General features: G+C 36.5%; 1 protein-coding gene and 1 pseudogene across 10 annotated transcripts in view; one reads left to right on the forward strand and one right to left on the reverse strand.

The window, feature by feature from the left end:
• Nucleotides 1-2,886: 2,886 nt before the first annotated feature.
• Nucleotides 2,887-6,510, forward strand: LOC148935342 (uncharacterized; annotated as a pseudogene).
• Nucleotides 6,511-14,641: 8,131 nt separating this feature from the next.
• Nucleotides 14,642-26,558, reverse strand: part of Syp (synaptotagmin binding cytoplasmic RNA interacting protein) — a 36,449-nt gene continuing 24,532 nt past the window's right edge. For 6 of the 10 annotated variants that reach the window (XM_011632641.3, XM_011632639.3, XM_011632638.3 and 3 more), the window contains one exon: nt 14,642-21,062. In XM_011632641.3, coding sequence (XP_011630943.1) covers nt 20,815-21,062 — 248 coding nt within the window. In that variant the 3' untranslated portion in view covers nt 14,642-20,814. The remainder of the gene's footprint in view (nt 21,063-26,558) is intronic. The other 4 variants (XM_089082141.1, XM_011632637.3, XM_089082143.1 and 1 more) reach the window with 3 other exon arrangements.

The following is a 26,558-nucleotide window of genomic DNA, read 5'->3' on the forward strand; positions in this document are numbered from 1 at the left end:
TATTTACGAACGAATTTAGTAGTTTGTTATTATCAATCACTATCGATTAATTATTCGGTGATTAAAAATGACTTGAAAGAAAGAAATACACATTACATGTAATCACAGTAATCTATCAGAAGTTCTCTTTTATAAATTGTCAACATGTTCACGGATTTACTCACGCACTTGATCGATAAAATCATTTATGAACAAATCTATCGGGTCACTACAATTAATCACCACTGGTTAATTATCCCGCCAATTGAAAATTATTACAAAAAACGCGTTACATACACAGCGCACGTAACCCGTCGCGGACTCTGCTCGATGACAACAATCAGACAGATTATGTTCTTAGTGCAATAAAGTGCATTAATTCGCCAAGTGATAATAACGATCTAACTTATCGACCTAATGTAATGTAAATCAGATCGATAAGTCAGCCTATTATCATGATGCAGCGCGTTAATGATCGATGAAGTGAAACGCTTCGAACGCTTCGTAATACCAAGTAATAATAGATAAGTTCGATAGATAATATCGGCAGGTAATGTCCACCAACATAATTGATTTGATTTTTTGTTGATTCTTTTTTTTAATAATTTGTGAACTCGAAGAGAACGTCCCTCGAAATAAAATATTTGGTTGCCCTGAAAAGGGCAGATAAATTATTATAGAAGACTTCTTTTCTTTTTATAATAAATGTTCGAAATGTTCGCTGTTCATTCTGAGGCAAGCTCTCATGCGTTTCAGTAAATTTTCTTGAGTTTTCTCCATAACTTTGTTGTCGATTGACCAAATGGCATGGTGAAGTTTGTTATTTAATTCTTCGACATTCTCGGGAATCTGTCTGTAAATGAATTTTCTTGCAGTATTCTCATAAGAAAAAATGGATTGAAGTCTGGGGATCTTGCAGGCCAACGTATCGGTCTATACCGGCCCATCCAACGACCAGGAAATTGCTGATTTAAAAAGTCTGTGACTATTCTGGCGTTATGTGGACCAGCACCGTCCTGTTGAAATATAATTTTATTTCTGTTTAATAATGGTATCTCTTCCAAAAAATCCAGTAGATTTTCTGATAAAAATTCCAAATACGATGCGCTATTTAATCTTTCTGGAAGAATAATTGGACCCAAATATTTTTGTATCCATAATCCCAACCCAGACGTTTAGTTTCCAACAAACTTGATAATTTCTGAGTCGTATCGCTCGAAGATTCCCGTTCCCATATATGCATATTATGCGAATTTAAAATTTCTTCTCGTGTGAACAGCGATTCATCACTGAATATTACACGAGAAGGAAATTCTCGATCTTCGTCTACTCTTAGGAAATTCTCGCAGAATCTCTTTCTCCGAGGATAGTCTTCTTGTCGCAAATGTTGCACGCGAGTATAACGATAGGCATGTAATTTTTCTTCTTTGAGTATTCTTTGAACGGTGGAATAAGATAATTCGTGCTCTCGAGTAATGTCCCGAATACTAGTTTCACATTCTTGCTCAACAGCACGAAGGATTGTTTTCACGTTTCGTAAATTTCTTGCAACACAATGTCTGCCAGTGTCCTTTCTTTTTGGTAACACGCTTCCGGTTTCATATAATCTTTGAGCCGCTTCAAGTATAACACTAGGTCTTGGATGTCTTGCTTGGTTTGGATATAATTCGACGTATCTCTTCGCAGCAACGTGATATTGCATTTGACACTCGCCAAGTACCATCATCATGTCGTAATATTCTTCATTCGTGTAGACCATATCGTTCATGTTGTCAATATAATGATGTTTTAATAATCAAAAGAGTGAGGTATCGATATCGTGCTGACAAGAACGTTCTAAAAATCGAAAGATTGTTGATATCGTCCTGACAAGGACGTTCTAATAGTCAAAGAATTATTGGAAGTATCGATGTCGCTCTAATAAGAACGTTTTAATAATCGGAGAATTGTTGATTGAAGTCTCGATGTCGCTCTGAAAATGTCCTACAGTCGACGGTTTATTGATTGAAGTATCGATCGGTTCACCTTGTGGGGGATCGATGTCCCCTCTCCGCCCCCTCCGTCGAATGGGACGTTTATCAGAAAATCTGCCGGACTTTTTGGAAGAGATACCATTATTAAACAGAAATAAAATTATATTTCAACAGGACGGTGCTGGTGCACATAACGCCAGAATAGTCACAGACTTTTTAAATCAGCAATTTCGTTGGATGGGCCGGTATGGACCGATACATTGGCCTGCAAGATCCCCAGACTTCAATCCATTTTTTCTTCCTACTGCAAGGAAATCATTTACAGACAGCTTCCCGAGAATATCGAAGAACTAAATAACAAACTTCACCATGCCATTTGGTCAATTGACAACGAAGTTAGGAGAAAACACAAGAAAATTTACTGAAACGCATGAGAGCTTGCATCAGAATGGACGGCGGACATTTCGAACATTTATTATGAAAAGAAAAAAAGTCTTCTATAATAATTTATCTGACTTTTTCAGGGCAACCAAATATTTTATTTCGAGGGACATTCTCTTCGAGTTCACAAATTATTAAAAAAAAAATCAATAAAAAATCAAGTCAATTATGTCCGACAGGTGGACATTACCTGCCGATATTATCTATCGAACTTATCTATTATTACTTGGTATTACGAAGCGTTCGAAGCGTTTTACTATCGGTCATTAACGCGCTGCATCATAATAGGCTGACTTATCGATCTGATTTACATTACATTAGGTCGATAAGTTAGATCGTTATTATCACTTGGCGAATTAATGCACTTTACTGCACTAAGAACATAATTTGTCTGATTATTGTCATCGAGCAGTCCGCGACAGGTTACGTGCGCTGTGTATGTAACGCGTTTTTTGTAATAATTTTCAATTGGCGGGATAATTAACCAGTAATGATTAATTGTAGTGACCCGATAGATTTGTTCATAAATGATTTTATCGATCAAGTGCGTGAGTAAATCCGTGAACATGTTGACAATTTATAAAAGAGAACTTCTGATAGATTACTGTGATTACATGTAATGTATATTTCTTTCTTTCAAGTCATTTTTAATCACCGAATAATTAATCGATAGTGATTGATAATAACAAACTAATAAATTTGTTCGTAAATAAGTCATTCTATCGATCAAGTGTGTGAGTATCAAGTGAGATCAAGTCAGTGAAAGACTGTGAAAGTATTGATACGCGATACAATTTATTAAAGAAAATAATACCTGACTTATTACTCTGTGCGTGCGTGCGTGCGTGCGTGCGTGCGTGCGTGCGTGCGTGCGTGCGTGCGTGCGTGCGTGCGTGCGTGCGTGCGTGCGTGCGTGCGTGCGTGCGTGCGTGCGTGCGTGTGTGTATGTGTGTGTGTGTGTGTGCACAACACACAATATATGTAACTCGATCATTCGTCATCCTGTTCTATAATTTAAAATAAATTTTATCATCATGGCACCAGTGCTTCCAAAAATCGGCACTGCACATGGAAAGATCGAAAGTGTGGAGCAATGCGAAGCACACACCAAAACACATACATATGTGCATCCAGCATTCGGCTCTTCAGACGGTAGAAAAAAGTAGAAATACTATCGTACTCTTTCGCTCTTGATGCGATGCTCGAGCCTCTCGAACGTATTTCAGTTACCGCTGACTATTGTTGACATTTAGCGTATAAACTGAAATGAGTAAGTAGATATCGATAATGTGAACGACGACGAAAATCGTTATATATCGTTATAATTGTTATATATAATCATTATACTTTACAAATAATATTCATTATAATGAACTGTTCTATAACTTTATGAATAAAAATTTTAAACAATGTAATAAATGAGAATGTATATGAAATTATTTTACAATACATTTTCCATTATTCTCTTAAAAATTCAAAGTTTGCTATGTTTTGAGTAATTAATTACAAATTCGACAAATTTGTTAAGTAATGGAATAATCAATTTTACGTCTTACTTCTTCTCTCCTTTTTTATTTGATGCAAGCGAAAATATATGCTACAACAACAAGTATATAACAAATTTGTACAATTTGGAATTACTCAAAACATAGAAAACTTTGAGTTTTTAAGAGAATTTTGAAAGATATATTGTAAAATAATTTTATATATATTCTAAATGTATTATTTAAAATTTTATAAATAAAATTATATAACAGCTTATTATAATAATAATATTATATGTAAAGTATAATATTATATGTAAAGTGCAATGATCATATGTAACGATTTTCGTTTTCGTTCATATTAACAATATTTTCTGCTTACTGTTTTCAATTCATTCGCTATGTCAACAATTGTCAGCTATAACCAAGATCCGCTAGATCATCGCATCGAGAGCAAAAGAGTACAATAGTATTTTTATTCTCTTCTCACGATGCATCGAATGAGACAAAGTACGACAGTATTTTTATTCTCTTCTACTATCTGAAAAGAGCCGAATCGCTAGAAGCACATGTATGTGCCTCATATTTTGTGTGTGTGTGCTTGGCATTATTCCACTCTTTCGGTCTTTTCATGTAAAGCGCCGTTTTCTGAATGCACTGTTGCCATGATTCTAAATTTGTAAAATTATAAAACAGGACAATGAATGATCGAGTTCATTTTCATTCGCTGCAAGAAGAGAATAAGGATATTATTGCACTCTCTCGCACTTGACGCGCTGTCAGAAGGGAGTAGAGATACTATCGTATTCTCTCGCTCTCCATGCGCAATACGATGTTCGAGCCCAGGTGTAAAGCTGCCTTGGACCATCCTCTTACCCCAAGCCAAGCTGGGAGCCATCGTGGTGAGGCACTGCATGACACTGGGGGTGCAGTGTCGTTAATGATGCTTCTGGGGAACCGAAATCTCAGAGTATTTAGCTTTACCCACGCATGCGGGGTTCTGCTTGTTCGTCCTAGCTATAGTTTCGTTCCTAGCTACTTGTGGGAAAATCATGGATGAACTTTCAAATAATTCTTTAAATAATGAAGTGATGGAGACCGAAAGCCCCGAAGGGCGTTCGATGGGGGTGGTGGTGTCCGCGCCGCAAAAACGGGCCCGTACGAGCTCGAGAGATGAGGCGGCCATTACCGAGGAGGAAGGAACGGCTCCTGTTCCTGAACGGGTTCTTTCAGATTCGGGAGGAAACGGGGGCGTGGCAAGCAACGCAGGGGCTTCTCGTAAGAGGAATCGTTGAGGAGCCAAGAAAAGAAGGGCTAAGAGGGACAGGGAGAAGGCTCTTGCTGAAGAGTAACCTTCCGGCACCTCAGCCGCCCAGGCGAAATCAGAGACGGGGGAGAAGGGGCCCGCAGGGTACAAAGCGCCACGCGGGCTCAGGGGAAATTCCACCATTAATTAAGAAAGCCACGAAAAAGTCTAGGGCTCAGGATACGGGGTCCTATGCGGTGACAGCCGACCCGCTGGCGAGGGTGGTTATTTTGGAGGGGTACTCCGAGAGGAGTATCGCTCCGAAGCAAGTGACCTCATTCAGGGGAGCGCTCCTGGCAGAGATCCTGGAGAGGATCCAAGAGGGTTTTCTGTCCAGATTTGTCGGACCGGCTAACCTCAAGGACAGCGCGGTTGTAGAGGCGCGGAGTCACTTGGATGGCTCGAGAAACGGATAGGCATTGTGTCTTGGAAGAGCTAGGCTCAGGATGATGGCCCTGAAGGAGCTTCAAAGGCGACACAGGGCTGTGGCCTGGGTTCCGGGATCCCCGAAACCTGCGGCTGCGGTTCTGCGCTGCTGGAGAGGCAGAATCCGGGCGTCGGCATCCAGGACTGACGTATCTTTGCCGAGAACGTCGAAGCTTCCCCTGAGGGAAAGAACTTCGTTTTCGGCAACTTGAAGTCTAGTTTGCTCAAAGGGAGCTGGACTTCAAGCTATGCTATGGAATCGAGCAGATCACCATAAAGGTAGCTCGGGTTCATGGTGAAGAGATGGGGATGGAAAAATCTCGATCTTAAGGCTAACCCGATCAATGGGCTGGTCAGTGATTAAGATGAGCCAAATTAACTTGCATCATAGTAAAGGGGTCTCGGCGATTTTAGCCAAGCGCCAGTCTAAAATGCATACAGCCATCTCCTTGATGCAAAAATCATGGATTGCTCATAGTGGCAGCATGTGGGAAGCTCTTTAGGGCCCCCACTGAACAAAGACCCAGAGCGTGTATTGCGGTAAAAGGGAAGCGCGTCTACTGTCGAAGTTATGTTCCAGAGACCTGGTATCGAGATGACGGCCACAGGCAGTGCAAGAGGTATCAGAAGGCTGGTAATGCTCGGCCTATTTCCCGCATGGAGAGGAGGTGCCACCACGGGGTGCCACGATCTGATTAAAGTGGTGAACTTATGCCAGAAGGAAGGACTGATCCTAGTGATGGAATGCGATGCTAATGCGTATCATACTGAGGCAGTTCTGACACCACGAACGAATTCTGACACCAACGAATGGGGAGAGAAGTTACTAAAGTAACCTGGTAACGACTGACCTGGAAGTGCTGAACAAGGGCAATGAACCCACCTTTTGTATGACGGTGAGAAGGGAGATGCTCGACCTCACTCTCTGCTCACAAAGAGCAGTGCGTGAGATGGCGGAATGGAAGATGTCGATGAGCCCTCTCTTTCCGATCACAGGCTAATAACTTTTGGGTTTTCAGATCTTAAGATGGAGGTCAGAAAAATCCGAAGAATCTTCCTGGGGACCCCGACTGGGTCCCCTATCGGAGGGATCTGGGCAGGAATCTCAAGGCATTTCCTAGAAGGCATGGTACAGCAAAGGAGCTGGAGCTCTGTGTAGAACATCTGCAGAGAACTCTAATTAGCTCGTGAAGCGAACTGTATCCAATTAGGACGGCTACCAACAATTGAGGAATCCTCTGATAGAGCCCACGACTGCAGGAGCTTAGGGCCAGGGCCCACCGGGCCTAGAATAGGACAAGGAATATGAGCCGGCCTTCCGACTGGGATCTCTACAAGTGTTCCCAGAAGGAATATAAAGACTCGGTGATTGTGGCGAAGAGAAAAAGCTGGCAGAAATTCTGCGAGTCAGTGGAGGGAATTCCTGCTACTGTCAGACTTAGCAGATTTCTATTGAGGAACCCGGAGGCTGTGTTAGGAGCGGTCCGTGTGGCGGACGGTATCATGGTTTCTGGTGAGCATTGCCTGACCCATGTCTTGGAGACCGGCTTTCCTAGCTTCCAAAGCGGTATGGACCGATTCTACAAAGCGGACGAAGGCACACGCCAACGACTGGAGGCTAGCGACGGAAATCATAAGACCAAATAAGATTAAATAGGCAATAGGCTTCTTCAAGTCCTTCAAGTCGACAGGGCCCGATCTGATCTTCCCGGCTCTTCTATAGAAGAGGCTGGATCAAGTAATTGGGCCCCCCTTATAAGAATGCTAAAGATTTGCCTGGCCCTTGGTTACACGCCTTGAGCGTGAAGACGGGCAAGAGTGGTCTTCATTCCTAAGGCGAGAAAATCGGACCACATCTCGGCCAAGGACTTTAGACCGATCAGTTTGACCTCGTTTCTCTTGAAAACACTGGAGAGGCTGATCGATGTCTATATAAGAGATAAAGTGCTGGCTCGGAGTCCCTTGCACCTTAATCAGCATGCACACCGGGCTGGCTACTCGAGTCTAACTGCTCTCCACTTGGTTGTCTCTATTATCGAGCGGCAACTTCAGTAAGGGGGCTATGCGGTAGGCATCTTCTTGGACATCGAGAGAGCTTTTAACAATACTCCGCACGGAGTAGTCTGTGTCAAAGCAACAAGACGGGGCGTACCGGAGAAACTGGTGGAGTGGATCCGAGAAATGTTCGGACATCAGGTGACTGCCTCACTGAGGTCGGTGAAAGTGAAAGGATGGGTGGATAGAGGCTGCCCGCAAGGGGAGTCCTCTCACCGCTCCTATGATACCTGGCTAGCCGATGGATTACTTGAAAAGCTCAACGATAAAGGCTTCGCGTTGCTCCTCACTTTCAGTCCTTTCATATAGTGCAGCAGCCGATTTCTTTTAATAATAAGAGTTGAATAATCATGTTACATACGTGTTACATTTAAGGTTGATAAGAAACACTGCTCGTTACAATCATTATTACTTTGCTCGTTTTGTTTATCTCCCATCATTCATGAACTGTCAAATATCAATAAAGTGGATGATATTACCATTCCAGAAGCATCAATCGTGTGTTGGCTGTATTAATGACGGTATTAATGACGGTATTAATGACGGTATTAATGATGTGCTACAAGCGTTAATTGTGTGCTGGTCAGTATAAATAACATGCCAGAGGCGTTAATCGTGGGCTCTCCGGTATTAATAATGTGCCAGAGGCATCCATGTATAGATTAGGATTAATAAAATTCCAGAGGCATCAATCGTGCACTGAATATTACCGTGCCAGAGACGTTAATTGTGTGCTGGCCGATATTTAATAACGTGCCATAGGTGTTAATCATGCGCTGGCAACTTTTATAAAATGCCAAAAACATAAATAACATAATAATTTCTTGCCAAAAAAGTAAGGCCAATGAAAGCATTTTGTATAGATATACAATTCATATATGTATATATTTTATTATATTACTAGACACTATTTGTATGATATTTTAAAAATATCGAATTGCATACAAATCTAGTAATGTATGTAGATGCATGTATTTGTATGTACACATTTATATATAACGTAGTTCTTGGATACTACGGATACGTTTTTGAATGCATTTTTGATATATATTTTTAATATGGTAATGCAGCGAATGGAATTAAAAATGTTGATAATTTACCATATAATAAATTATCGATATTTTAGTTCCATCTAGATGAGGGCGTCTTCCTATTGGAATTCAATCGTTGCTTCAGCATTCTCTTAAGGTCCCTGAGTAGTCACCGCAGTCATATTGGAATCGTGACGATAAGGCGATCATAGGCGAGAAATATACTGTGGCCAGTTAGAATGCTTAGATTTAAGTGCGTTTCCTTGCACGCTAGAATTGATGAATGTTAAGAGTCACATGAGAGAGAGAGAGAGAGAGCGAGTGGAGGCGGCTGCGTATTGCCTGATACGTGCATAGTTGAGGTCTGATTGGCTGTGAGCTAGCGTTGTTGAATGACGTTGTTGAATGATGTTGGTCGCCTTGCGGAGTGTCGAGCGAAGCAACATCGACCCAGCGGCGTGATAGGTCAACGATGCAAAATTTTGAGCAACCAAGACGAACAGCAACCGTGAAAGCGATGGCGTACGCTTAGTCTAAGCAAAGCGAGAAGGAAAAGAAGAGGAATTTCATGCAATGAAGTGAAAGTTGCACGCTCCAATAAATTTGATTAGACCATGTATGCTATTAACAATGCCATGTATTCAGTGCTTTATGTACAAGTGTTTGTGTATGTGTAATCATATACAGGAATGTCCACACGTCTGAGTCTCGCGAGTGTACTGTGTGGGTGCGCCGTAATCCGTAGTCTCGGCGCAAGCGGCGGCTAGCTTTCAGAGCCGTCTCCGCTCCTTGGCGCCCGCGCCGCTGTGTCTCGAATGCGCGGTGAAGAGTTTCGATCACTCGTCGGTTGATCTTCCCTCAGTTTACGAACTCGCGTTGTTGAAGAATCACCGAGTGTTCCTTCGAGGCGCCGCCCTGTGGACAGGGTCAAATTCTATTTTGTGCAGCCGCCAGGCGATTAGCTGCGGGATTGCTCCAATCCTGAGATCGCCGGTCTAAAGAGCAGCGAGAGGGTGCGCCCTGGCGTCGGCGGGCACTCGGGAGCCGTGTGATCCCTCTCCGGAGAATCTTCCGGCCAAAAAGATGATCGTTGCGGGCTGCTCTCGGGCGATAACGTCGAGCCGAAGAGCTCCTCAAGGCGCCTCCTCGTGGAGTTGAATACTCGGCGCTTCCGCTTGCCAAGCCATGGATGCGGTCTGGTTGGCGCCCTTCGGGGTCGGTTCCGGCGGTCGGATGTGATTGTTTAAGTCCGGCGCCGTGGGCTGCGCGGCGATTACGGCAAGAAGTTCGTCCGTACGCGGGCGAATAGTGCGGCGCTTACGGCTGCGAGGGAATCTCCGGGGCAAAATGGTGATGCCGCGGCATTGACGGCGAGGATGGCGCGGCGTTCACTGCCGCGGGGGGAACGCCCGGAAACGGACGGTTGGCGCAGCGTTGACTGCTGCGGAGGGTTCTACTAGCAACGTTAACTGCTGCGGAGAGTCGCCCGGAAACGAACGGTTGAAACAGCGTTGATTGCTGCGGAGTCCCACGGCGTTGAAGCGGCGTTGACGGTTGCTGAGAGAGGATTCCGGGACAGCGTTTACTGCTGGAAGACTGGCTTTGGTCGAGGCGCTTCTCTATTGAGTAGGCTCTGGCGATTGTGACGAAAAACGGTGTGGAGTGCCGCTCTTTATATATTCGCGACGGAATAAGTTGAACGCGAGAAGATGATCTCGCGCTTCGCCGCCACGTGGCGGGCCCGCGAATCGTTATCATGTCTGGGCCACATGCTATCGCCGTGGTATGGCAGTAACTGCTACAAGTTGAATGCGAGAAGATGATCTCGCGCTTCGTCGCCACGTAGCGGACCGACGAATCGTTATCATGTCTGGGCCACGTGCTATCGCCGTAGTAGATAACCGCCACAACACAATAAAGTTTATGATGGCAGTTTTATAATAAAAAGATATTTGTCTAAAATATCTGATATCGTTTTAAGACACATGTGAAAATGAGCGGCTACTATATTTTCCCTTCCTGATAGTCAATAAATAGTTGTAAAAGGCACGTGAAATGAAGCTTGTTCAGACTGAAAACGCACGATTTGACAGCTATTGAAAGAAGTGGAAAAAATGCTTTCACATATAATGTCCGACGATAATTTTAGGATTAGACGACACAATTTCCCGAAAAATGAAGGGGATAATGTTGATACCAACAAAATCCTCTAAACGAAATAATTTTAGCTTCTATGAATTAGTAGCACTGTTCAAGTAGTAATCTGTTGGTTTGCACATCCTTTTTGACATATGCGCGGGCATGTACATACGTACCCAGCAAGCAAAATGCTAGCAATTTGCTAGCAGATTGGCAACAAATTCGATCAGATATTGACTGCAAATCCATAGCTATCTGTCCGCATTAGGCTCGAGATTTGTCGACAAAGCCTGCTGACATACTATGCGAACAGATTGGCGACAGAAACCGAACAGAGCCTGCTGACATGCTATGCAAATTAGTGGCAAAAACCGAGCAGAGTCGGCTGGCTTGCTATGCGAACAGATTGGCGGCAAAAATCGAGCAGAGTTTGTCCTAACTTCCTTGTTGGACGATTACGTCTTGCATCAAACACATACATAAAAATACGTAAATAATAAATGCATGTTTAAATTTTGATTACGATTTCGCTTATATAGAAAGTTTGATAAATTTTGCTTGCGAGAAACGGACGCCATCTAGCAGTAGTTTTTCAATTATTGTGTTTAAATACGTAATAATGCGTAATGATAGACTCTGCTCGGTTTTTTGCTGCCAATCTGCTGGCATAGCATGTTGGCAAGCTTTGCTCGGTTTTTGCTAGCAATCTACTGGCATTGCATGTCGGCAAGATTTGTCATATTTTTGAGGACAGTTTGCTCACATCGTCAGATATTACAGACTCTGTGTGCAATTTGTTGCTTTTTTGTCATCAAATATTAGTAGCAGGTTCAAAATCTGTTTGTGCAGTTTTTGCTATCGGGGTAATAAGTATTATATATCAGAATGTAAATATAAAATAGCATTTTATTAAAATAAAAGTATTAAAATAAAATAGCATTTTATTAAAATAAAAGTAAATAAAGACAAATAAAGACAATAAATGAAAACATAAAGCGAATAAGGTGAAAAATAATGATAAATATTACACACATTAATGTTATATAATAATATACTATTATTTAAATAATATACTTAAATAATATACTGTTTAATTTTATTTTATTAGGTGTACAAAAAAGTTCTGAGCTTTAGATTTCATACAACCGAAATAACAATTTAAATTTTATATATCTTCACGCCCTTTTGCGGTTTTAAAGCATTGACATTTGGCCTTCTAAAATGCCATACGGTTTGGCGTTTGATGCACATAACCTCAAAAATCAGTAGTGTTCACGATGGCAATAACAAAAGAGTATATTCGATTTTTCATCCACTTCGCGTTTCATCTGAAGAAAAATGCTGCTAAAGTCACTGCAATGATTTGTGCTGCATATGGAGAGAATGCTGTAAGTCATACTACATGTAAAAGATGATATCAAAAATTTCGCCAAGGAGATTTCAGTTTTGAAGACGAATGTCAACCGTGTGCTGGACGCTCTCAAAAGATTGAAACGGATGAATTGCAAGCACTGCTGGATATAAACTCTGCGCAAATTGAAAAGGAGCTTGCAGAACAACTTGGCGTTACGCAGCAAACCATTTCCGTACGTTTACATACGATGGGAAAGGTTCAGAAGGAAGGCAGATGGGTTCCGCATGAATTGTCCGAAGACAACAAAAATCGTCGGCGTGACACTGCACTCACTTTGCTTACAAAGTTCCGGAAAAAAGATTTTCTACACAAAATCATTACAGGCGATGAAAAGTGGATTCTTTATAATAACTCTAAACATAGAAAATCATGGGTCAACCTTCGACATCGCCAAAGCCCAATATCCACAGCAAAAAGGTTTTGCTCTGTATCTGGTGGGATTGGAAAGGTATGTTGTATTACGAGTTGTTACAACCGGGTGAAACAATCACGATAAACCGCTACCAACAACAATTGACCAATTTGAACGATGCATTAGAAGAAAAGAGGCCATTTACTGGCCAAGGACGTCGTAAAGTGATCTTGCTTCATGACAATACTCGACCACATGTTGCGAAAGCGACTCAGGACCATATCTTTGCATTAGGCTGGGAACTTCTCCCGCACGCGGCGTATAGCCCAGACATGGCGCCTTCCGATTACTACCTATTTCGGTCGCTGCAGCATCATTTGGCTGATACACATTTCGTGAGATTTGAAGAGATACGAAAATGCATTGATGCTTTATCGCTTCGAAGCCAGTGAGCTTCTATCGTCAAGGAATTCGCAAGCTACCCGAAAGATGGCAAAAGGTCGTTGATGCAAACGGGGAATATTTCGCTGATTAATATTTTTTTGTTTATTTTTGAATAAAGATTGAATTTTACAAAAAAAAACTCAGAACTTTTTTGTACACCTAATAATAAAATGCTATAATATATTTTATATTTATATTCTGATATATAATACTTATTACATATATACATGCCCGCGCATATGTCAAAAAGGATATGCAAACCAACAGATTATTACTTGAACAGTGCTACTAATCCATAGAAATTAAAATTATTTCGTTTAAAGGATTTCGTTGATATCAACATTATTCCCTCCATTTTTCGAGAAATTGTCGTCTAACCAATTTTAGTTGCCGCTCATTTTTACAAATCTTGTAAATATGAAACAAGTCATATCTGCACGATTAGCACACAACGAAAATAGCCGTTATAAAAAATTTTGTTGTCCGTCATTTGTATAAAGATAAACAAGGACAAGGATAAGATGAACAAGGATGTATGAGCTTTTATTTTTCCTCGCGATAGTGAAAAATACGTTACTATCGTCAACGCGGCGGTCTTCGCTGAATATTCAGGGGCTTAAATTCATTGAAACAAAATTTAATAAAAAATGTTTGTAATATGAACATTTGTGAGTTTAAATTTTATCAAGACAATCCTAAGCACAAATCGAGAATTGTACAAGAATATTATATAATTGACCTAAAGTGTTGCACCCTTCTCTTCAATCACCGGATTTAAATCTAATTGAAAATTGATGGATCAGTTGGACCGTAACATTCGAACAATACGTATAATTACAATAACGGAATTGAAAGAAATTGAAGTTATTAGAAGAATGGGGATGTATTACAAAAGAATATTTAAACAAAATTATATCTAATATGTCCCAACGTTTACAGGAAGTCGTAAAACAGCCTACAAAATATTAATATTCCAATATTGTTTATTAAAAAAATATACATATTTATGTGTATTTACTTACTGTCCGAATATTTTTGCGATATTAAATTTTGACATTATTTAATTTATCGCTTATTATATAAAAAACTTTGTGCGGTAAATAAATAAAGTTTATGTTTCTAACTACAAGAAGTGTTTTAATATATTTAATATATTAAGAAACAATCAATTCAATAACAATATTATAAACAAATATATAAAGCAACAATACGATCACGAACACTGTGGTGTCCGAATATTAATGCAAGTCACTGTATATATGTACACAATTCTCGAATCTTCACGACTTCAGAGAGAAGATGGTTTTATTCTCTCAATAGATGTGACTAAATCCCAGTTCTGCCTATATGTAGAGTTCACTAAGCGAAAGACAGAATATGTCTAATAACGTCGTACTTTCCACAGATCTTGCATCAAAATGACATATTTCCCTTTTTCCATGCATTGTGAACCCTGCGTTTATCACATATAAAGTACTTCTGTAGAATCATCTTGTTCTCTCGAAGATCATGGATTAAAACCGGCCCTATATTGCTATTCAAGAGCAAATCAACAGAAAATTGGGAGTAAAGGTTACGAAATAAAATGCAGCATATATTTAAGAAAGGTAATTCACATACAACTGTTTATTGAGACATGTAGAATACATCTGGTCATACACAAAAATCTTTGACACTTTAAATCAAGCTCCTAGCCCGAAAAAAGGAACCATGTTATAACATTTGTCTTTAAAATCATCATCATTTAATCATTATGTTTAACTACGTTTCACACTAAAATTAAGGGGAGCTGGAGAAATAAAAATTCCAGGAAAAAGCAAAGCAATTGGTAGAGGAAGTGAATAATCAAAGAATCTGAGAAAACGCAAATATAATGAGCGATATGTGAAAAGTTTGGCGGGAAAAATTTTGCACATCTGTTTTATAGCCGCGGAGCTGACATGTAGCGCAAAAAAAGATATAAAATATATATGTGTATTTTTTCTTTTCAGGGATTTGGATGCAATATTTTTTATTGAATCTTTCATACGATTTCCTTCTTTCTCGTTAATTAATGCTAAATAACATCACGTCACAAAAATGCATATTCGCAGGAATTACACATACACGCACACACACACGCGCGCGCGCGTATGTATATATATTTTTAAATATATATATATATATATATTTTTTTTTTTAAAGACACGTGGTTCGCAGTCCGTTTTGAATGTTCGCAACATCTCGGTCCATGGATCATACAACATCCGCATGGGAGATAATCACTTGTAATAATTAGCCCCGAATAATGTGAACAATTATTCAAAGAAAAAATACGACGTGTACGAATTACTATTATTATAATCATTGCCATGTAATCGAGGCATTAACCGGGCAAAAAAAAGCACGCACGTACGCGCGCGGCTACGGCGTCGCCAGCCACAGTGTGTGGTGCATTATCCTAAAATGCAACCGATAACCACCCCAGGCACCCCAGCTGCCATACCGAGTATCAGAATACAAAATAAAAAAAATGAAGTGTAAAATGGAAATGAGATGAAAATGAAGAATAAAATGGGGAAAAGACAATGAACGATAATAGAAACGATAATAGAAACAGGAAAGAAATATGATAGTGATACTTTTGGGATGCCTATTTAACTGGGGCGGGGCCGGTGGTATTATCGATAAACGCTAGTACCTAGATCAGTCTAAGAATCTCGTCACCGTGAACTGTCTCCGCTTTAGCCAAGTTATGCTTCCTTGCCCCCGCAAGCCGAACTCTTTAATCGTATCTTTGCATCTATGTACGTGTGTGTGTATATACATATGTGTATATACATACATACACATATATATATATATATATATATATATATATATATATATATATACATATACACACAAAAGATATCCTCTTGCTGTTTTCATCATCTTTTTTTACTTTTATTCTTTTTTCTATCATGCTCTTATCATTCCCTTTTATAAATTACATTATTTTTGCACGGAAAACCAGAATTTTTTTTATATTGGAATATTATCATGTGTCACAAAAACCCACTCAATTATGATTAGCAATATCATCCTTAGCATATTGTTAATATTAATATTATTATATCCTCGATATTATGCTTTTATAAATAGGATGTGTAGGTAAGTAGAATAGGTAAATAGATATAAAATATGGTAGGCGAATAATCATAAGGAATAGTGGAAATAGAAAGGGAGAGGGGGCACGAGAGAAATAAAAAGTAAATAGCTAATGCAAAACGCAATTTTTGCAATTCGCTCGAATTTTCCTTTCCTTTTTTTTCGTTTTTCAAAACAATGATCGCAATTACTGAGAATCGCACACACACACACACACACACACACACGCGCGCGCGCGCGCGCGCACACGCACACACACATACAGAGTTTGATTCGAAATAATACAACAGCGATATACTGATAAACCGAGTCAAACTGAATAAAAAAATCTTCAACCATTTTGCGATTTTCACAAATAGTAATGCATTAATAGTTAGTTATTGAAGATCGCTGAATGAATGCGTATTTGTTCAGCTCATTCAATATACAAACAAAATACAAACATACAATGAGATACGACCACAGAGTGTTATGTACGTTCGCAGTTGCTGGGAACACAGCGAGATGTGATATGATATATAAATGAAAGAATCATCTATTTATAATGCACACTTCCAACATGGCGCTGACTCCTAGCAATCGCGAATGCGCGTAACATTAGACGATCACATCTCATTGTGCGCTTGATATTTGTCAATAAGCTAGGTTGATATATGCCTATTCAGCAATTTTTGACTAATAGTTCATTACTAATTGTGAAAATCGCAAAATGATAGATTGTTTTGCTCAATTTAACCAGTTCTATCTGCATATGGCCATTGTCCAGTCGAATCAGATATTTTGTGAGTGTAAATAATATATATGTATATATATATATATATACATACATACATACATACATACATACATACACACACACACACACACACACACACACACACACACACACACACACACACACACACACACACACACATATACATCATACACACGCGCGCGCGTATATGTGAGTGTGCACGTGTGTGCATATCCTCATGCACACACGACGTACGCACGCATACGCACCGCCACGCACACACACCACACGCAGGATGCTGATTTGAAATAACACAACGTTTGTGTACAGATAAAGCATGTTAAACTAAGCAAAAAATCCTCTGCCATTTTATAATTTTCGCAATTAGTAATGAGTTATTAATTATTAAAAATTGTCGAAACGCATATGCTCCAGATCTACTAGCAAATACCAAACGCACAAAGAGATATGATTTCCTAGCGTTACGCTCATTCATAATTGCTAAGAGCGCAATGAAATATTTGAAGATATACATTATAAGCAGATGTTCTATCATTTGTAGATCACATAATTGTATATCACTAAATATCTCACCGCATTCCTAACAACCACAAATGTGTAATAACATGTATCACATCTCACTGTGTGCTTGCATTTATGCAAGCATGCCGGGCAAATATGCGTTTTTTCAATTTTTAATAATTCATTACTAATTGCGAAAATTGCAAAATGATAGATTTTCTACTCAGTTTGACACATTCTACGTGTATACAAGCTTTGTGCATTTCAAATTAGACATTCTATATATACATATTATATATACACACACACACGCGAGTGTGTACAGGATATCTGATAATAACTATATTATTTTTCGTGGGCAAATAAAGCAGGTTAAACTGAACAGTAAAATCTTGTGTCATTTTTTGAATTTCAAAATAATTGATGAGATACTGACTAATAAGTGCCTTCTATTTAATGACACAAGTTGACACAAATACCGTTTTGTCCTTGTTACTTATTGAATACCAAGAAAGATAGAATAATACTTATGTCGACTTGTGTCACTAAATGGAAGGCACTCCATGAAGTCCACAAATGAGAGCATGTTGCGTGGAGAGCTCAGCTTTACGTATGTTCATAGTTGCTATATGTATGGAAAAATATTTGCACTATAAACAGATGTTCTATCATTTATAAATTATACTTTTAAATATCTTATCGCTCATTTAACAACCATAAGTATAACATGGAACTATCTCTTCGCCCAAATGCATACTCATTCATGGATCTTCATAAATTAATAATAATTCATTATTTATTGCGAAAATAATAAAATAGTAGAAAATTCTTCCATTCAGTATAATTATATACTTGCTTACAAGATATTGTTATTATCGAATACTCCACGCGCGCGCACGCAAGCATGTACGTATACATGCAAATGCACACGATGCATACATGCATACGCATACCATATGTACCCACGTGCGCGCACACATACACATACGTATACACATATACGCACGAGACACATGAATGTGTGTATGTGTGTGTATATAAACGGGAAATTTTTCTCTCATCTAATCGTTATTACTAGGTACAGTTAATTCATCTCTACCAATAAACAGTATTGATGATGGAAAAAAATTAAACTTAAGTAAAACATGAATAAAAATTAACAAAAATATTCGTAAAGTACGAGGTCGAGCGAACAATATGTCGTCATCCAGATTTTTTGTCTGTTGATGCCTCTATCGTTTCATATTTTTCATATTATGTGTTGTGTGTATTAATTTGAGTCTATGATCCACGTTATAATATGATACATATGCGATCTTTTATATTTCTGGTTGATCAATTTGTGGCATAATTATTCGGCGTAAAATCATATTCGATATCATATTACATATAAATATCATCCGTCAATCGTACTATTGTATCAAATCCAATCCAAATTTAATCATTATATATGTTATCTGGTACACACACATTCGTAAATACGTGTATTAGGTGTGTGTGTGTGTGTGTGTGTGTGTGTGTGTGTGTGCGTGTGCGTGCGTGCGTGCGCGCATGTGGTGTGTGTGTGTGTGTGTGGGGGGGGGGCACGTGTGCGTGCGCGCGCTCATATGCATGCACACTATTGTATCGTCTCATTTGGTATATTACAACAAATAAGAATCTGATATGCAGTTATTCCGTTACAATATCCTTTTTTTTTCTTTTTTGTCTTTACGTCATATTTATCTTCATATCTTGAGGTGCGTGTAAAATACAAATGATTTGCATGTTTTCTTCTTTTTCTTTTTTCAAATAATCATCCAGAACAGGGGGTGTCTGGGCTCCAGGGACAGGGACCAACTACAGCCCGCACTTACAACTCTTACTAATTAACTAACAGACTAACAATAACAACAAGTCAACACTCAAAATGTGTGCTGTATGTGTTCATGCATTTGTAAACATTACATTTTACATCCTACTACTCAATCTGTGACTATCATTATCAAATTCGTAATCAGTCATCTTTAAAAACTTTTCTTTCTTTTATATATAAAAGAATACAAGAAACAAATTTACTTTTTACATAAAATTTAGAAAAAACAATACACTCTCTTTTTATTTCCCTTTCAAAGGGAATAGATTCATTTTAGATATTTCCTTTCAACGATCAATTTTTTAATTTTTCAAATATAAAAAAAAAGAAACTCATTAACAAATAAATATATTATAATTTGAGTCCGAGTTTGCTTTTCTACGTGGATACTGTCATTGAAAAATTTACTGTACAAGTGGGTTTTTTCTCGATTGTGAGCAAAATATTCTTTTTTTTCATTTTCGTTTTTCTTATTCAATAGAATCCTCGCCTGAACCAAAACCTAATCTGGGAGACATTCGCAAAACCATTGGCTTGCAATATTTCACATTTGCCTTTTTCGCAAAACTTGTCTGACTCTTAATAATAATAGTTTCACTGACTGTACACATTTATAGACCAACAATAGAAGGTCTTGCAGCACGTATGACGTGCTCCACATTCAAATAGACACCTTTCGCTTAGAAATTATCTTTCTTTTTCTTCTCTTACAAACATGCATTCTAATATATTCGTTCTTCCTTTTCCTTCCTCCCTTCTCTCTCTTCCCTTTTCATTTCTTGCATACTTACTAAATATCACATTCTCGCCCTATGCCTTCTGCTTGTCTACAAGCTTATTACATTTTCTACTTTTTCAAGATTGGACTTCCATTTTCCATCTATTGTTCATTTGTAACTTTTTTATTTTTTTCTTACGCTATTTACTTCATCCTTTAACCTACCTAAGCACGCATACTTTGTCATATAGATTCAAAACATCTAATCATTGCATAATAAACCGCCGGCTTCCCTGAATTCTTTTAACTAATACAAGCCATCACAATCCCTATGTCAACATCGCTAATCTTCATCACTTGGCAGTAAACAATGTGACAATGCAGTAGTGGTACTTAGATTAATATTATCATAATAATAATAATAAGAATAGTACGGGGTGGGTGGGTGGTCACACTCCGACATAATAGTCTCAGTGGCACATCACTGTACATAATCACAACAACAGTGGGCAATGGTGGTAACGCAGAAGATAGTTGCTGCGTATCATTAAATATGAAAAAACATTTACAATCATTTGAATTCGATTAAGAGCGATAATAATACAAATGGATGATTCTTCTTTCTTTTCGTTTTAAGTTTCCTTCTTTCTCCTATTTATCTCTATTCCCCCTCCCCTCCCTCTCTCTCTATACATTCAACCAATCTGATTTTATCTTATCTCTTTCTCCTTGTCTTATATATTTTTTATTTTTCATTCATCATATACTTATTCATGTGTATTTTTTTCATCACTCGTAGGGTTGTAGAAGTTAGCTCCATGATTGGTAGGAGTCTTGATACCATTCGTGATCATCACCGGAAACACCGCCAAGTGTGCTGGCTCTGCCTCCAAAACTTATGTCACCGCCACCACCACCACTGCCACCATTTACACTCGCCAATCCATATGCATTGCCCAATGGTTGTTGGGCAAGGGGCTGGTTTCCCCAATTGCTCTGGAAGCGACGCTTAGATTCCCCCTGGTTCTGGTGACCCCCGTCAAATTTTCGTTTACCTGCTGTAAAAAATACACCAAGATAACAAAATTGATGAGCACATAAAAAAATCATAGAAACATCAAAATTGAATTAAAGAGTACTCTTTTTGTATTTAATACTTGCAAAATATTATAAAAAAAAAGATAAAAATCTTAAAAGTTCTTGTGTTATATATGTAATATGTTCATAAAAATTTATATATTAGATATAATGTTTATGTTTATATATATTATAATAATCGCATAGAATAGCAGACTCATGAAGATAAAAAATTAATTAGTATTTTCTACCCAAAAAAAATTGTAAAAATTATGGATCTTTGAATTAATATAATATAAATATAATGATAATCACTAACTTACTGTTTTATTACTATCAAGTAAATGGGACTGGGATATCTTAATGGAAAGGTGGAATTAGATGGTTTTACTGTAAGAGTGAACAATACATGATAATATATGGAAATACATGCAATCTGTACAAACTAATTATTATATGGATTTTGAGAACGTCAAAGTAATTAAAAATATCTATCATTAGCAAATCTATAAAAATTAAATAATCAAATAATTAAATATTTCTTCAAATAAGATACATAATAATTTTTTAAATGTAAATTTGAATAAGAAAACATTAAAAAGTGTCAATTATTTTTGGAGGAATTAATTTTGGTTGCTTTGTTTGCATTTTGGAAGTGAGGAGATAAACGTTTTATCAACATATCAATATTAATATTAAATATATTGAACCATACTTTGAATATACTTAAATATACAAATGTTTCATACGAATAAACAAAAAAGAGGTCAATATATATATATATATATATATATATATATATATATATATATATATATATTGGAGAAAATTGATTAATCGTTAATGAAAAAATTATCTAGAATAATTTAATATTACATTTTTAATATTACATCTGGCATGTACAAGATTTGTCCAAAAATAATGATAATGATTTATTTTCAAGTTATTTATTAAATATATTTACGATTCAATGTTATTTTCTTCAAAGTATATTTTTCAGAAAAGCACATATTCCAATGATTTTGTCATTCTTACAAGTAAACTTTTTCAGGTGTCATACAATATTTTTTGTTCTTTGGAATTTTGGATTTAAGATACCAAAAGATGACTTTTCATGCAAAAAGAACTGCTCAATACTAACTAGGGATGTGTATAAAAAAATGACCGGATACCGGATAGTTACCGAATATTCGGCAATCCGGTCATTTTTTTATAATCCGGTTGGATAGTCGAATAATCCTACTATCCGACTAGATTATGAAAAAGTCATTTTCCATATTCTACATAATACATAATAATTATATTTAAATGTTAAACTTCAAATATGATGATATAAAATTAATAAAATTAGTAAGTTATACTATATAAAATATTTATATAAATGTTTAGTTAGATTGATCAAATACCAAGTAGAATATAAATGTGCAAAGAGAAATTGATCAATTCATAGTCGAGTGATAAGAAAATGACTATGATGACTCTTGTTTAACATTTGATAAAATGATTCTGAAAGCATTGCAAGCATTAAATAAAACGTATTTAAGTATTATTAATTTTTAATAGAATTTATAAAATAAAATATTAATTTTATTAAATTCAATTTTAATGATTAATTGTATTAAAAATCAATAATAAAATATTAGAAAATTGTTTAACAGGTATTAATTATTAAATTTTCATACACAAAACAAAAATTTGGTATCTGCTTAAATTGGAAATCTAGTTTATTCAATCAAAAAATTCTAATTAGTGATCAAAATATATGTATTTGTATATACTTCTTGTTCGTATAACCAAATTTTTCTCAGTACATTACATTTATTATATAACATATTTATAGTAGTTTATATAAAAAATAGTAATGTATCAAAATATGTGTCGAAGATCGAGAATTGTGAATCGCATTAGAATTCAATTAATTAGATCTTAATCTTAATCCGTTTTATTCCAATCAGTTGACTTCTAATCACTAATCACTATAAAAATAAAAATATCTCTATTTTTCAGAAATTTTTAATTAATGCTTTTTTAATTCTAGATAACAGAAAACAAATAAATTGAAATTGTTGTAATTTTACCAAACAAACTAACTGAAATTAATGTAATTTTGTACTAGCACTATACGCAAAATGATGAGAGAAATCGATTTACGTATAATCATATTCAATTCCATTAAAAAAATTTAATTGAGATTTTGACCTTTACAAAAATTCCCAAGGTCAAATAAAGATTGCTATTTACATTTCTTTTAAAACCAAGCAACTTTTGTCCGAAACATTGTCGGAGAAATGTGTTATTATTGCCGAAGTATTTTATTCCGTCATTCAAAATGAGACATGTATAAGCGCAACAGTTAATATTGAGCAATTTTTTGCATGAAAAATCATCTTTTAATAAATCTTAATTCAAAATCAAAAGAATGAAAAAAATCAATCTGACACTTTGAATCTGACACTTTGACATTTTTGACATCTGATACAAAAAATTTACTTGTTAGTAACAATTCTGGAAGTCTTGTTTTATTGGACTATACTATATTAGGACTTTTTAGACATTATCTAATGCTGTAATGATAAATTTTTAACTACTTTAATTTTCAAGTATAAAAAGAAACAGTAAGATGTCATGTATGTTGATGTATTTAAGCTGGAATTCTTTTCTTGTCTGAAAACTCTCGACTTGACAATAATGTAACAAGAAATTGTCATAATGCGAGATACAAGAATACAAGATAGGAAAAAATGACAGTCATATATCATATATTTTTTTTCAAATGATCAAGAAATAAAAAATTGAAAATCATCATTATAGAATAAGAAACGACATCTATAAAGATGCAAATTCTAATAATATAAGATTTCTAGAACTTCCAAATTATTATCATAGTAAAATTAGACAATATGTCCCTTACAATATGCTGCAAATAGCATATTTTGAAGAAAATATCACATTAAATTATAAACATGTTTAAAAAATAACTTGAAAATAAATTATTTTCACTATTTTTCCCAATAAATAATTTTCCATACATAATTATAAAGGTAGTCTGATAATAATCATATTATTAGGTGTACAAAAAAGTTCTGAGCTTTTTTTTGTAAAATTCAATCTTTATTCAAAAACAAATAAAAAAATATTAATCAGCGAAATATTCCCCGTTTGCATCAACGACCTTTTGCCATCTTCCGGGTAGCTTGCGAATTCCTTGATGATAGAAGCTCACCGGCTTCGAAGCGATAAAGTCATCAGTGCATTTTCGTATCTCTTCAAATCTCACGAAATATGTATCAGCCAAATGATGCTGCAGCGACCGGACTAGGTAGTAATCGGAAGGCGCCATGTCTGGGCTATACGCCGCGTGCGGGAGAAGTTCCCAGCCTAACGCAAAGATATGGTCCTGAGTCGCTTTCGCAACATGTGGTCGAGTATTGTCATGAAGCAAGATCACTTTACGTCCTCCAGTAAATGATCTCTTTTCTTCTAATGCATCGCTCAAATTGGTCCATTGTTGTTGGTAGCGGTCTGCTGTGATTGTTTCACCCGGTTGTAACAACTCGTAATACAACACACCTTTCCAATCCCACTAGATACAGAGCAAAATCTTCTTGGCGTGGATATTGGACTTTGGCGTCGATGTCGAAGGTTGACCAGGATCAACCCATGATTTTCTACGTTTAGGGTTATCATAAAGAATCCACTTTTCATCGCCTGTAATGATTTTGTGCAGAAAATCTTTTTTCCGGAACTGTGAAAGCAAAGTGAGTGCAGTGTCACGCCGACGATTTTTGTTGTCTTCGGACAATTCATGCGGAACCCATCTGTCTTCCTTCTGAACCTTTCCATCGTATGTAAATGGTTTGCTGCGTAACGCCAAGCTGTTCTGCAAGCTCCTTTTCTGTTTGCACAGAGTTTATATCCAACAGTGCTTGCAATTCGTCCGTTTCAATCTTTTGAGGGCGTCCAGCACGCGGTTCATCTTCAAGACTGAAATCCTTGGCGAAATTTTTGATATCATCTTTTACATGTAGTATGACTTACAGCATTCTCTCCATATGCAGCACAAATCATTGCAGTGGCTTTAGCAGCATTTTTCTTCAGATGAAACGCGAAGTGGATGAAAAATCGAATATACTCTTTTGTTATTGCCATCGTGAACATTACTGATTTTTGAGGTTATGTGCATCAAACGCCAAACCGTATGGCATTTTAGAAGGCCAAATGTCAATGCTTTAAAACCGCAAAAGGGCGTGAAGATATATAAAATTTAAATTGTTATTTCGGTTGTATGAAATCTAAAGCTCAGAACTTTTTTGTACACCTAATATCTCTCATACACAAGTAGAGAAGATTATTGAATAGAAAAATTCATTTTGCAATTTTCATAATTAAAGAATCATTAATTTATACAGATCTATAGATTTATACATAGTTATACAAATTCGAATGAGCGAACATTCATACAAAAGAACAGCTCAACGTTACGCACGCTACAGTTGCTAGGCATGCGGCAATATGTTGAAGGCATATATACTATAAACAGATATTCTATCATTTACGGATCCAAACATCATGTCACGCATCTAACAATCGTGTATAACGCAAAACTGTTTATTCGCAGATTTATATTAAATTAAAAACTCTTTAATACGAAAATCATAAAATATTACAGGACTTTTTAATTAATATAATCCGCTCTACTTGCTCACGAGAGATGTTACAGTCATTATCGGATATTCTGTATAAAGAATATATCCTTATATAAATATGAAAGCAAACATAATTGTTTTATTATCGTTTATATAAGAATAAACATTTTCGTATTATATATTTCAGAAAAAATCAAGTTGCAATTAGATTATATATATATATATATATATATATATATATATATATATATTATATATAGAATATATAATTATATAATTATATATATATATAATTATATATATAATTATAGAATATATTATCCACTTGCAATTTAAATTTTTCTAAAAAAATGAAATTTTTTATCGAATTGTGACAAATCTCATATGTGCGTACGCGCGAGCGCGCGTGTATGTATAGAAAGGCTCAATGTAATAATTCGAATAATTTTTGAAATATTTGATCAGATTTACAAAAGAATGTTTGGACTAAAAGTAGGATTTCGAAAGGGATATGTGAATATACTTATTTATTTATTGGTAATGATATTGCCGATATTTTTTGCTGATCTTTTTAATAAAATCATATCATCTTTTTTTGCATAATATGATTTCTTTACTTACTGGTTATTCTGAATATAAAAGTATTAAGTTACCAAAAAATTTATATTTATAATTTATATTTTATGCTTTATTCTAGACATACTTGGATATGAAATATCCAAGTATGTCTAGAATAAAGCATAAAATGTAAACTATTGTAGTAATTAGTTAGATAAGTTTAGTTAGTAATAGTAACACGCACGTATGCACGCACGCACGCACGCACGCACG

This window comes from Pogonomyrmex barbatus, unplaced genomic scaffold (genome assembly GCF_055798465.1).
Source record: "Pogonomyrmex barbatus isolate J1 unplaced genomic scaffold, ASM5579846v1 scaffold5, whole genome shotgun sequence".
NCBI classification, from domain to species: Eukaryota; Metazoa; Arthropoda; class Insecta; order Hymenoptera; family Formicidae; genus Pogonomyrmex; species Pogonomyrmex barbatus.